This window comes from Xenopus laevis, chromosome 2L, assembly GCF_017654675.1.
Source record: "Xenopus laevis strain J_2021 chromosome 2L, Xenopus_laevis_v10.1, whole genome shotgun sequence".
Classification (NCBI taxonomy): domain Eukaryota; kingdom Metazoa; phylum Chordata; class Amphibia; order Anura; family Pipidae; genus Xenopus; species Xenopus laevis.
The window spans coordinates 50,678,878-50,692,365 of NC_054373.1; the positions used below are offsets into that span (position 1 = coordinate 50,678,878).

The following is a 13,488-nucleotide window of genomic DNA, read 5'->3' on the forward strand; positions in this document are numbered from 1 at the left end:
ATTTATTGGTTATTTTTTCACCCCCTTTAAGGCCCTATGTAAGTCCTCAAGTAAATAATGTAGTGTTTGCAGATGACAGCAGCCCAATTAATTCCATCCAAGATGCAGCATCCTTGCAACAGGATCTTGACAAACTGCCAATCTGGGTGGCTAAGTGGCACTGCATTAGGCAAGTCCATAATGGAAGAGGACCTTGTAGATAAAAAAAAACTTGGCTGTAACAAGCAATGCCAGTCAGCAGCTGCAAGAGCAAACAAGGTCTTGAAAGGAGCATAGATTTGTGGGAGGAGGGATCTATTTTTCCACTGTACAGAGCACTGGTAAGGCCCCATCTAGAATATGCCAAACAGTTTTGGTCTCCAGTGCTCAAACGGGACATTATTGAACTAAAGAGGGTTCAGTGAAGGGCAACTAAGCTGATAAAAAAGCCTCATCTACTAACATAGATAGTCCTCCCTCCCTGCTTCTTTCCCGCATAGTGCAATATCTCACTTATTTATGCAGTGTATCGCAGCGGAGTTCATTGGTGCCATTTTCCAGGTCTTTTATCTTCTTTGGATCCTCTTCCTTCCCTTCTGCAATTTTCTGAACCTTTAGGCGCATGTGTGAAGAACGAAGACCCAGAAGATGCCGTCCATGAGCTTTACTGAGCTACTCTGCATAAATAAGTAAGCATGCTGTCCATATGCACTATGCAGGTAGGAAGCAGGGAGGGAGGACTATCTATGTTAGTAGATGGGTCTTTTTTATTGGGGGGTTTAGTTCTTTCCTTTTCCTATGCAGGTAGGAAGCAGGGAAGGGGGGCTATCTATCGTATGTAGATTGGGACTTTTCCTTTGGGCCAGTTTAGTTCTCCTTTAAGGGGTGATATGATAACTATGTATAAATATATAAGGAGATCATATAATAATCTCTCTAATGCTTTATTTACCAGTATGTCTTTCCAGCTGACACAATGCCACCCATTCCGATTAGAAGAAAGCAGGTTCCGGAGAGGGTTTTTTACAGTGAGAGCTGTAAAGTGAAATTCTCTCCCCTCTATCTACTGGCCGATAAATTAGATAGCTTTAAGAAGGGGTTGGATGGCTTTTTAGCAAGTGAGGGAATACAGGGTTATGGAAGATAGCTCATAGTACAAGTTGATCCAGGGACTAGTCTGATTGTCACCTTGGAGTCAGGAAGGAATTTTCCCCTCTGAGGCAAGTTAAATAGGCTTCAGAAGGGGTTTTTGACTTCCTCTGGATCAACTAGCAGTTAGGTGATATATAAACATAAAAAGTTGAATGTGTTGGACCTGTCTTTACTATGTTACGTTAAAAGGTGTTATTTTAAATGGAAGGAATACAATTACAGGTATGAGACCTATTATCCAGAATGCTCGGGACCTGGGGTTTTCAGGATAATGGATCTTTCCATAATTTGGATCTTCATACCTTGTCTACTAAAAAATAATTTAAATATTAACTAAACTCAATATGCTGATTTTGCTTCCAATAAGGATGAATTATATCTTAGTTTGAATCAAGTACAATGTACTGTTTTATTATTACAGCTAAAGAGGAAATTATTTTTAAAAATTTTAATTATTTGGATAAAAAGGAGCCTTTCCGTAATTCAGAGCTTTCTGGATAATGGATCGCCTACCTGTACAAGGAAATAATTGTTTCTCTCTATGTTAAAATCACTGGCAAAAAGAAGCTATAACAGTCAGGAAATAAAGCTGAGCATTTGATACGAGGGGTTAGTGACCACTCATCATTCTGTAGGGTAACTTATACCATAGATGCACAAATATTCACATTTCCTTTTTGTACAAAATATAAACAAAGAAGGACAGAGCCTCCTCAAAATCACACACAATACATTTATAAGGCAGGATTAAAAAGTAGTCTGGCAATAAAAGCAATATAAAAATATGACATAGCCATAAGCATCTCCAACTTACTTTACATGTAGAATTGTATTATATTTACATAGGATTTTCATGACCCCTGCTTTAGTCTGTCACAGAGTTCCCATTAGTGCATACGTGGCACTATCCATAGATATATATATATATATATATATATACTTCAACTCAAAGAAAACATATAAACATATAAACTTCAACTCAAAGAACCGCACCATCCAGGACTTTCAATGTTCAATAAAGAGAAAAATTTATTATCAACGTTTCGTCTCTGTGTCTCGAGCCGTCTTCAGGATCCTGAAGACGGCTCGAGACACAGAGCCGAAACGTTGATAATAAATTTTTCTCTTTATTGAACATTGAAAGTCCTGGATGGTGCGGTTCTTTGAGTTGAAGTTTATATGTTTTTTTTGATCCTGCACACAGGCATAAATGTAGTTTACTGTGTGCACCAGCAACTAGTTTTCTTATATATATATATATATATATATATATATATATATAGACAAATACAAGATTCCTCTGCACTCAACCCATTATCAATATATTTAAGACAGAGACATTTATATATATATATACATATATATATATATATACACACATATATATATATATATATATATATATATATATATATATATATATATATATATATATATATATATACATGCATACATACTTGCAGACCTATTTCTACCTCAATCCATAAGGGAATATCTAACATTAACGAGAAGCTCTAACCTTTATGCTACATAGGTTGACGGTTAGTTCTATTTTAAGATAATGGCTGTACAAATTATATATTACTGTGCCTTGCTGGCAAGGCTTTTCCCCATAGAGCTGTGCATGTCAGTTCTTAGGAATGGAAACATAAAACTAAGGTTGGATTTTGATGACTGAGTCATATAACAGAATTAAATGTCCCACATAGCATCTCCTTTTCAAGTGTTTCTCAATAATTTTTCTACATTTTCTGTTTATACTGTATGTCTCTTACTAATGATGTTTTTATACCATAGAAAAACAGACTGTCACATCAAAAGAGACAAAAACACATGTTATAGGAATATACTGTATATGGGCATGGGATCTGTTATCCAGAAACCGGTTCAACATTTTTTGTTTTCTGTTAGAGTGAAGAGATGAAGAATACCGCTTTATAATTGCTTTTAAACTGCTTGCTTTTTTAAACTTTAAACACCCCTTACATCATGGGCACAACTTTTATCCAAATCCATGTTACATAGCTACATAGTTACATAGTTAAATTGGGTTGAAAAAAGACAAAGTCCATCAAGTTCAACCCCTCCAAATGAAAACCCAGCATCCATACACACACCCCTCTCTACTTTCAATTAAATTCTATATAGCCATACCTATACTAACTATAGAGCTTAGTATCACAATAGCCTTTGATATTATGTCTGTCCAAGAAATCATCCAAGCCATTCTTAAAGGCATTAACTGAATCAGCCATCACAACATCACCCGGCAGTGCATTCCACAATCTCACTGTCCTGACTGTGAAGAACCCCCTACGTTGCTTCAAATGAAAGTTCTTTTCTTCTAGTCTAAAGGGGTGGCCTCTGGTACGGTGATCCACTTTATGGGTAAAAAGGTGCCCTGCCATTTGTCTATAATGTCCTCTAATGTACTTGTAAAGTGTAATCATGTCCCCTCGCAAGCGCCTTTTTTCCAGAGAAAACAACCCCAAACTTGACAGTCTACCCTCATAATTTAAGTCTTTCATCCCTCTAACCAATTTAGTTGCACTTAGTCTCTGCACTCTCTCCAGCTCATTTATATCCCTCTTATTTTCTGTTTCACCTTTTTTCTAATATCTATAAAGGTGTAAAGTGTCATTTTCACCTTCTAAAGCAGCTCTGGGAGGGGGGGGATCACCGACCCTGTAAACTGTTATAAACGGATACATTTAGTTGAAACATTTCTTATTTTTGTCCCTGCTGAGCAGAATCTCTGGGTTTTATTACTGGCAGTTATTAGAACTGATACAGTAGTTGCTAATACTCCAAAGATGCTGCTGAGAAATGTATCAACTCAATGTTGCACAATTGTAACAGTTTTGAGTCTGCACCTGAATTTCTGAGCTGTCAGACTCAAACACCAGACAGGAACATTCAACTTTAAACCATAAAAAAATAAATAATAAAAAAAGTAATTGAAAAAAGTCTTTATTTCTGGGGAACAATCTGAAAAAAAAATCTTGTGACTCTAATACTGTATGTTACAGGATGTTTCTGGGGACACAATGACAATCTAGCTGGACCCCAGAAATTCTGAATTTGCATTGCAATCTGCTGCTTGGACACCCCCCCCCCCCCAGATAGCTTTTAGATACAATTTTGTTTTCAGTCAGTGTAGATAATGCATGGATGTTCTGGAAGACATCAACAGAAATGGAAAAGAAAACACTTGTGCTATAAAGTAATTTTTGTCCTTAAATAAAAAAGAACATATTGTGACATACAAGTCAGTAAGGGAGTTATTTATAAAGGTCCAATTTATGTCAGTATTTCTAAGTTAGTAATCCGAGCAACTCCGATTGGACTTTATTCATGAAGAAAAAAGCCTGACAAAAATAGGGTCAGGCACACTTCTGAGCTTTCCCCCGAAAACTCCGGATTGTTCAGAGTTTTGAGCAAAAACTAAGATTTTTCAGCAGTTTTTTGTGCAGAAACCACAAACTCATCGGATATCGGTACGGAGATTAGCGCAGACACTGGGACTTTCCCCATTGACCTTGAGAGCTTTTACTGTAGGTGCCGGGCTTTCGGATGCAGAGTTTTTAGACCATCGGACTTTAATCAATCTCGAAAAATTCATAGTTTTTTTCCCTCCGAAACCTATGAATTATTTGAGGTTCATATATTTGAGCTTGATAGATAACGGGGCTGATTGCCTTACCAGGATATTTTTTCGATGCTGCTCTGCTAATTTGTTCCAGGTTATACAATTACCACACAAAGTCTATCTCTATATCTGTCTGTCTACTTATCTTCTCTGCTCGTCACTCTGTCTTGTTGCTTTGTCTTTCATTTCTTTGGGTCTTAACTGTATTTTTTTCCATGATTGTCCAAGGTTTACTTTTAATTCTTACTAGTATTAGCTGCAGACACATACACTATTTATATCACATGATGCATGCCTTCAAACAATCGTTGTCCACTTTATATAATTGACAATTACTTGGTGAATGCACCTATTCTGTGTTTATTTATTTACTGAGATTATTTGCAAATTTTTGTTAATGGTCTGAGGCACGTTGTTTATTGTATCCAGATGAAGATAACAATTGGTGTCTATATGTACAAAGGACTAGGTGGAAGTGCAGGAGACATTAGGGATGTAGATTGACAGACTAAGACAGGCACTAAGTTGAGTTCAGTTAGGTGCAAAGGAGCCCTATACTTTTGTAACCCCATTTAGGCTAGGCTAGACCTTGTCCAGCTAGGAAACAGGCAGATCACTGGTTACATTTGACCCTCTCTTCACAGAATGTGCCTTTGCTGCATGAAAGGAAGGAATGGTGTGGTGCAACTATACCTCACTTGTGCTGTGTGACTAAAAAGAATTAAACCAAACAAATAGCAACATGTTTATTCTCTTAAAGGGGCAGATCAGGGTTTTATACTCACAATTCCTTGAGGTTTATTATATACTGTATATGTCAGGTAACAGCACAGCATTTAAGGTCCAGCACCATGTGAAGATAGTGCACCATATGGGTAGATGCACCCTCAGAAACTCTGTACCGTGACCTGGATCCCCCACATGTTGGATCAGGGAAATCACTAGCTCTAAATCCCTATTAGGCTGTAATCCCTACACTACAGTCCAGTCTTGCCTGAGGGGAGAGCTACCCCCTTGATATCACTCCTAGTTGACGCAAAGGCTGCTATTGCTTAACTAGTTCTATCTGCCTCTCTTTTCTAGAAAGTGCTGTTACAGAGAACTGCCCTGTCTTGACTATACCTTATTTACGGGGTCCCTGTATCCCCGACTTCACCAAGGGCTTCACCACCCTTGGGGCCTTCCCTTTACTGGGCCTAATGCTCCAGACTCCCAGCACAACCATATCCACTTACTCCTGGTGTGTCAGGGGAGAAACACAAGCTCCACCCTCTATCCAGCACTATACTGAAGTATGGCAGGAACTTGTCATCAGTCTCTGGACCAATGATACACTGTATACATTATGCTAATAAACAAAAGTAGAGACATGGGCTTTTGCTCAGCAACCAGAGATCAAGGAAGTGTAGGTAATTAAAGCCATAGAGGAGCGTTAACCCTATGGATCCCTATACTTTATATTTACTTATACAGCACTTACTCATTATTTGTGGCCCCCATGCTCTACAGCTTGCAATAAATATATACCTACTTAAGGATGTTGAAAGGGAAACAAGGAGGATTGTGTCAGTTCTGGTTTGTAAAGCTATGCCAAGCATGGGTAATGGTGATGATGAGGGCAGAATTGGTCTGTAAGAATACTGAGAAGGGTCAGAGCCTGAACGGGGCCAATAAAAGCTCCTGACTCAGCCCTTCCAAGTCTGCAGTATTTTTGACCTATGTTTGGGGTGTTCTTGACAGCCTATATATATATATATATATATATATATATATATATATATATATATATATATATATATATATATATACTCCTACTCCTCTCATCCAAAAGGGTACAGGCCCCTCCGCTGCTGAAGTCCTTATCATGGCTTCCTATAAAACAAAGAATAACTTATAAACTCCTCCTCATAACCTTCAAAGCCCTTCATTCCTCTGCACCTAACTACATCTCATCTCTTGTCTCTCTATATGTTCCTGCCCGAAACCTCCACTCCTCTCAGAGCAACCGCTTGGTTGTACCCCCCACTACTACTGATGTTCCCGTATCAAACCCTTCTCTCTTGCGAATATTTATATTTGGAATACCATTCCTGAATCTCTCAGGAGAGAATCCTCCTTCAATGTTTTTAAAACAAAACTAAAAGACTACCTCTGGGAGCACCTAGATAACACCTGAACTGGCACTTGTATACAAACTGTAACCCCCAGCACTTTAATACCCCTCTGAATTATGTCTGTATGTTACCCTCCCATTTAGACTGTAAGCCCTACGGGGTAGGGTCCTCTAGCCTTTTGTTTCCTTGACACTGAGCACTTAATCTGCATTGTAATTATATTTTATATTTATGTGAACTGTATTCTAATAATGCACTTATTGTTACTTTTTATTCCAATGACCCCTTGTTTGTTACTACTAATTTATTGTTTTGTTGTACAGTGCTTTGTCCTCAAGGAGCATATATGCCCCCCCAAACCCCACTGTACATTGTTATAGTTTTTTAATTGTTTAGATTATATTTTTATTGAACATTTTTTGAATTATACATTTCATGCCTGTACTGAACAATTTGTTAGCACATGGTGAAAATCGGGATGAGCATCATTATGTATAATAGCAGTTAACAAAAAAGGAAAACAAAGAAATTGTAGTATGTCACTTCACAAATATAAAGTCTAGACTGAGGAGCGATGGCTGGTAACTAAGCATAAACTTGAAAGGATTTTAGGTGGGTCATTTTAAGACTGGAAAGTCGACTGGGAGACATTGTCTGATTAAAATTTGACCACTTGAGATACATCCCAAATATTCCATATTTTACCAAAGTGTTCAATAGTTTCATGTAGGGCTGTCAGAAAGCCGATCCATCTGATGTATCGGATTCAGTTCCGAAGTTCCTGTTCCAATGTTTCTGTTTCCTTTCTGTTTATTTAATGTTTAAATGATTTTCTACTCTACATAAGGTATGAAGAGCTTAATTACAGAAAGATCTGTTATCTGGAAAACTCCACGTCCCAAGCATTCTCTATAAAAGGTCACATACTGTTCCTGTAAATTGGATCTGCCATAACTCGCACACAATGCCCCAATAAGGAGCAAAATGTTTTGCTAAACTGCTTTGGGTCCATAACAAGTGAAAAAAGTCACCACTTTTGGTAAAGAGCTTAATTGGTTTTACTGGAGTAAAATTCAAATTGCAGAGCTAAATCTTGCATACAGAGACTTTGTAACAACTTCCCCGGTCCCCATTTCCAAAGCAGTTTTTAGGGGTTCTCTATATGTGTATCTTTCCTAAAATCCTGTGTGTTTAAACCTGTTGTGTGATGTGCAGTGAATAAGTTCATCTCTTTGATCTTTCTTAAAAAGCCACTTTGATTACAAGAAACTCCTCTGGCGAGAAATCAGCTGGACGTAAAAAGCAAATTGATTTCATACAAAAAAAAAATGCAGATTGGCTTTCTTCAGCATAATATATGCATTTGTATGACTTCAGAAACATTGCAGTTCGATGCCCATCTGGATGATGAAAGGCCAGACACAAAGGATGAAAAGATAAATACTCAATAGCTTCTTCCTTTGTTCTGGAAATCTCATTTGAGCTTTCTTACAGTTATTGCTTACTGTATTTTCAGAGTGATTTAGCTACTTGTCCATCTTTTTATTTCAGAAACATAATCTTGCTTATTATATTCTACCTTTGTCAGACACTTTCTTTTTCATTGCTGCATTTCCTCATCCACATTTGCTGTTTCTTAGAGTCAAGCTCACGCCAGTGTGTATCTTTGCAGACCTTTATAGAAGAATTTTATGTAGTGATATGTGCAAAGTTTGTTGAGTGTAGCAATTGAAAACCACAGCAACCAAGCGTATTGGTTACTGTGGGTTACTGGACTGGGAAACATTGGCTTTGCTAGTCTATAACCCACATCCCCCCTAGTGTGTTAGGAGATGACAAAAACATTTTTTTATAGGTCAAATTGCTAATATATTTAGAGTTTTTGTTTCCCCTTGTTATTTATCAAAGGTCGAAATTTAGAGTTTTAGACCTCAAATTAACTTGAATGAACTCACAACTCGAATGGTTTCTAATTTAAGAAAAAAACTTGAATCAGTGAGTTTGGGGTTAACAACCTCAAAAGCTGAAATGAATCGAGTTTTCGGTGAGAAAAAACTAGAAGCAGTCAAATTGATCGAGTTGAGATAAACCATCTGAAAAAAACTCAACATTATGACCCATCAAATGGTTCAAGGGACCTCTGCGTTGACTTCTTCTTGACCTTGACAGGTTTTATATGGTGTATTTCGAACTTGAACTATTTCCAGGGTCTGGGTATAATAAATCTCAAAAAACTTGAGCTTTTTTTTAAAACAAAAAAAGGTAAAAAATTCTAGTTTTTTTAAACCCCGAAAAACTGATTTTTGATTAAAAAATAACCTTGAAAACTAAAATTTTTCGTGGACAACACAACTCGAACCTTAATAAATAACCTACTTGCTTTGTCTGATTTGGCCACCCACTTGGGGAAAATTTGTCTGATCCAATTGTTATTCTCGATCCAATGGTTAGATCATACAGAGTAGACCCACTGGATAAGGACTGCGTCAATGTGCCAATGATGTCATTGTCTGAAGGGATTTTCAAACCAGTCCAATAGCCCCGGGCAGGTTGGCCCTACAGCCCCATACATAAGCCAATAAGAGTGGCCAAGTCAGCAGTTTTTATGACCTTAAGTGAGACCCCACTGATGGCTTAGATATCTCCTGTATATTTGGTCCACCAGTACAGGTATGGGATCTGTTATCTAGAAACCCATTATCTTGAAAGCTCTGAATTACACGAGGGCCATCGTCTATAGACTCCATTTTAATCAAATATTTCCAATTTTAAAAATGATTTCTCTTTTCTCTAGTAGAGGAACACTACCTTGTACTTGATCCAAACAAAGATGTAATTAATCCTTATTGTAAGCAAAGCTATCCAAATGGGTTTGTTGTATGTTTAGATGATTTTTTTAGTAGACTTAAGGTACAGATATAAAAAATGACAGATCAATCTCTTATCCTGAAAATCCCTGGTACCGAGCATTCGGGATAAGATGTCCCATACCTGTAATAGGAAACTAATTCAAAGTGAAGTCATAGACCTGTCCATACCTAAATGAAGAACTTAATCATCTCTAGTTAAATAAGGTAGCAATTTTCCTTTTATTTACTGAATTTGCATAGACTCGTTAGGTTGTTGAGATAGCATTTGATTTGGTAGACCTCTCTAGGAATCAATACATTTATAATGCAAATTTTGAGCCGAAAGAGAATATTGATTTATAAAGAGAGGGGACTTTCCATGTAACATTTAGAGAGGGCTAATCATGTTTTTGTAGACAAGCTTCATTGACTAGACAACAAATGATATCTTGGATCAAGTACAAGGTACTATTTTAACGGATAAGGGATCTCATACCTGTAATTGTAATCAGCCTTGGATGTGGGATATAAAGCTAGAGAACCTGGATTCATTCTCAGGAGTGACAACTCATTGTGACCCTGGAGAAGTCACTTTATCTCCTGGTGTCCCAGCATATTAAATGAGCCTATAATGGCTGCCTTGCCTGCTGTAAAGCGATTTGAGTCCCATGGGAGAAAAGTGAAATATAAAAATAATTTCTTCCATTCCCTAATCAGATTTATGATCTTGCCTGAAGCATGTGTTGGGGAAGTTAAAAAGGAATTATAACTGAAGCGTTATGGTTTATTGGGATTTCATAATGAAAAAAGGATGGATAAAAATAAGAAAAATGATGCCAAGTGTCTGGAATCAAAGGTGAACCTATGATACGACTGTGAGGTTTATGTGTTATAAGTAAAAACACAACTGTAAAACATTGTTGAATTCTGTTCTATATAAGCCTAAGAAAGGTCTCTCAACATGTTCCATGCTTTAGAAGGCAACTACATTATTTAGGCACCACAATGTATAGGGATACGGGGATGATGTTTTTTTTCTTTAGAAAAAACAAAATTTTTGACTACTAAGTAGCACTGGCTTCTTTTCCCTATAGATAATAGACTCTCTTTTTAACACTGGTTCCATGAATATGGCTTGTGCTGAGCATAAGTTTTGTCTATTGATTTATTTAGGCAATAGCTGCAATTTGTGTTAATTCGTGCACTAAACAGGGAAAATCTGAAATCGAAACTTCCTACTGATCCTGATCACAAAGAGGAAATCCAAACAAACCAGCAGTCCACGTAGAAGTATGATCATTAGAAGCCCTATTCGGGCTTAAAAACTAAAAAAAATGTACGATTAGGGAGAAAAAAAAAAACGTACAATTCAGATTTTCACTCGATTTTATCGCGTTTGTCCTCGATCCTATTAAATCATGTTTTTTAAATAATAAATAAGGTCAAATTGTGGATTCTAGTTTGGTCAGACATTTTTATTTTTAAAAAAATCTGAAAAAATTTGGATTTTGATAAATAACCTCTTAGCAGTCAATACATAACAGTAAGCATGCAAAACTTACAGAATTGTCTACTGTTCTTCTGTAATTGACTTGGTAATTAATTAATTTACTTGGTAATTAATTTACATGGTTAGAATTGTGACTAATAATGCACCACTGTTACTAACCTTCTGCTCATCTGAATAGTAAACACGGCTTTCCTTTTTCCAGCCTTAACCCATATAGCTATGATGAGAACTGCCTGAACATTAGTGAAGATCACATACCCTTAGCTGCCTTGCCGCTGCTGGCCATTTCTTCTCCACAGTACCAAGATGCAGTTGCTATGGTGATCAACAGAGCAAATCAAGTTTACAATGAATTCCTGAAGTCTCCAGATGGGGCCGGCTTTAATGGGCAGGTATGGTATCATTAACTTTAACTGTTTCCCCACTGCTGATATATTATTTATAGCTTTAAACACTGGAAGGCACATTTATCAAGGGTTGAGTCACATGAATTTGATTATATTCGAAATCTGAATATTCAATTAGTTATTAATAAAATTTAATATGTAATACTCAAATGAATTTTAACAACTTGATAACTCGAATTGAATTCGGGTCAAATTTTAAAAACTCGATTCGAATTCTCGATTTGAGTTTTTTTTCAGGAAGGCTACAAACATCACCAAATTGACCCCTGGACCTCTCCAATTGACGTATACTGGAATTTGGCAGGTTTTATGTGGCGAATACTCAAATTTGAGTTCTTAAAGGGCCAGAGTATGATAAATCTCAAAATTCAAACTCAAATCCAGTTTGGATAATTCACAATTTGAATTTGAGAGTTTTGACCAAAAAAAAAAATTAGAAAATTTGAATTCTCATTTTTAACCCTTAATAAACCTGCCGCATAGTCTAGCGTCTAGGAGAAAACAAATACATGTTGATCAGGTAAAGGTCATCATGTAATATTTAAACGGTTTAGAGCAGTTTCTGGGCAGACCTCTTTATAGAAAAATAAGGGAATCACAAGTTACATCAGTTTCACTTTAACTTAACATAATTAGCATACTAAATTTTAACTGTTCACAGTCCAATGACCAAATTCATTGCAACTGGTCCAATTGTTAATTGTCAAAAAGAGGGAAAATCCAAAATCCCAAAGAGAGTCCATTCGATTTTCAATGTGTACAAAGCATGTAAATCGAGCAACTTGAATATGCCACAGGGACAGATACTGATCCCAACGGCCTCTCCCCCTTCATGTTGGGTATCTTTATAAATGTTTCAATATTTTGTAATAATTGTGATTGTTACATATTTCCTCTGGTTACATTTTATTATTTAACACCTGTTAATTAGGCACATATTTTTCCTTCCCGCTTATGCCATTATGGACACTATGGGACATTAAGCAAAGCTGGGCACAATTGGACTATCATTGGGTTCACATGCTTTGTACACATTGGAAATCAAATGGACTCTTTTTGGGACATTTACTGACAGGGGGTTTCTTCAAATTATTTAGATTTTTTTGGGGATTTTTCCCTTTTTTTGACCATTAACAATTGGACCAATTTGATCATTGGGCTGTGAACAGTTAAAATTAATTATACTAATTATGTTAATTGTTTGAACATGGGGTGGTGTTAAATAGCTTACGCACAGAGTGCTTTGTATGCTTGACAAAGGGGCTTTACGCCAAAATGTTGCACCTTTGCAAATAAACGTAGCAAGGGTTATCCCTGCTTGGATTTGACCTGAGTGCCAGTGAAATTCTTTGTACTTACGAATTTGGAGGTTACCGAAGTCTTCTTCACCAAGCACCGGGTATTCACTGCACAGAGAGCCAGGGTTTGCAAGTGTGGTGACATTTCATTATCACTATGCAATCCAAATCAGATGGCAGCGCCCTATGAATAAGGAGCATAAAATATAATGCCAATTTGCTAGTCAGCCAATAATCAATATGTGGCTTCCATTTACTTGTGCCAGCAATCACTTGAGAGCAAGTTGTCACTCTACTACTATTCAGGCCTCGGATTCGTGCAAATATTCAGAAACTGCATTTCACTTTTACATCTGAACATACATGGGAAGATTGAGTAGTTAACGTGTATGCAGGGGCATATTTTCCATATAGGCACTCCAAGGTCTGTGCCTCGCGTGGCCCTCTAAATGGTGCATGAAAATTTTTCCTGGAAAACAAAAACCAGCAAGGAGGAGGAGGGGTGGTGGTAATGGGTATCTTGTGGGCCT

At 37.0% G+C, this 13,488-nt stretch overlaps 1 protein-coding gene across 1 annotated transcript in view; it reads left to right on the forward strand.

Moving 5' to 3' along the window:
- pitpnm3.L (PITPNM family member 3 L homeolog) overlaps nt 1-13,488 on the forward strand; it is a 310,738-nt gene that overhangs the window by 226,025 nt on the left and 71,225 nt on the right. The window contains exon 6 of the mRNA XM_041581872.1: nt 11,456-11,645. Within this exon, the coding sequence (XP_041437806.1) occupies nt 11,456-11,645 (190 nt within the window). The remainder of the gene's footprint in view (nt 1-11,455; nt 11,646-13,488) is intronic.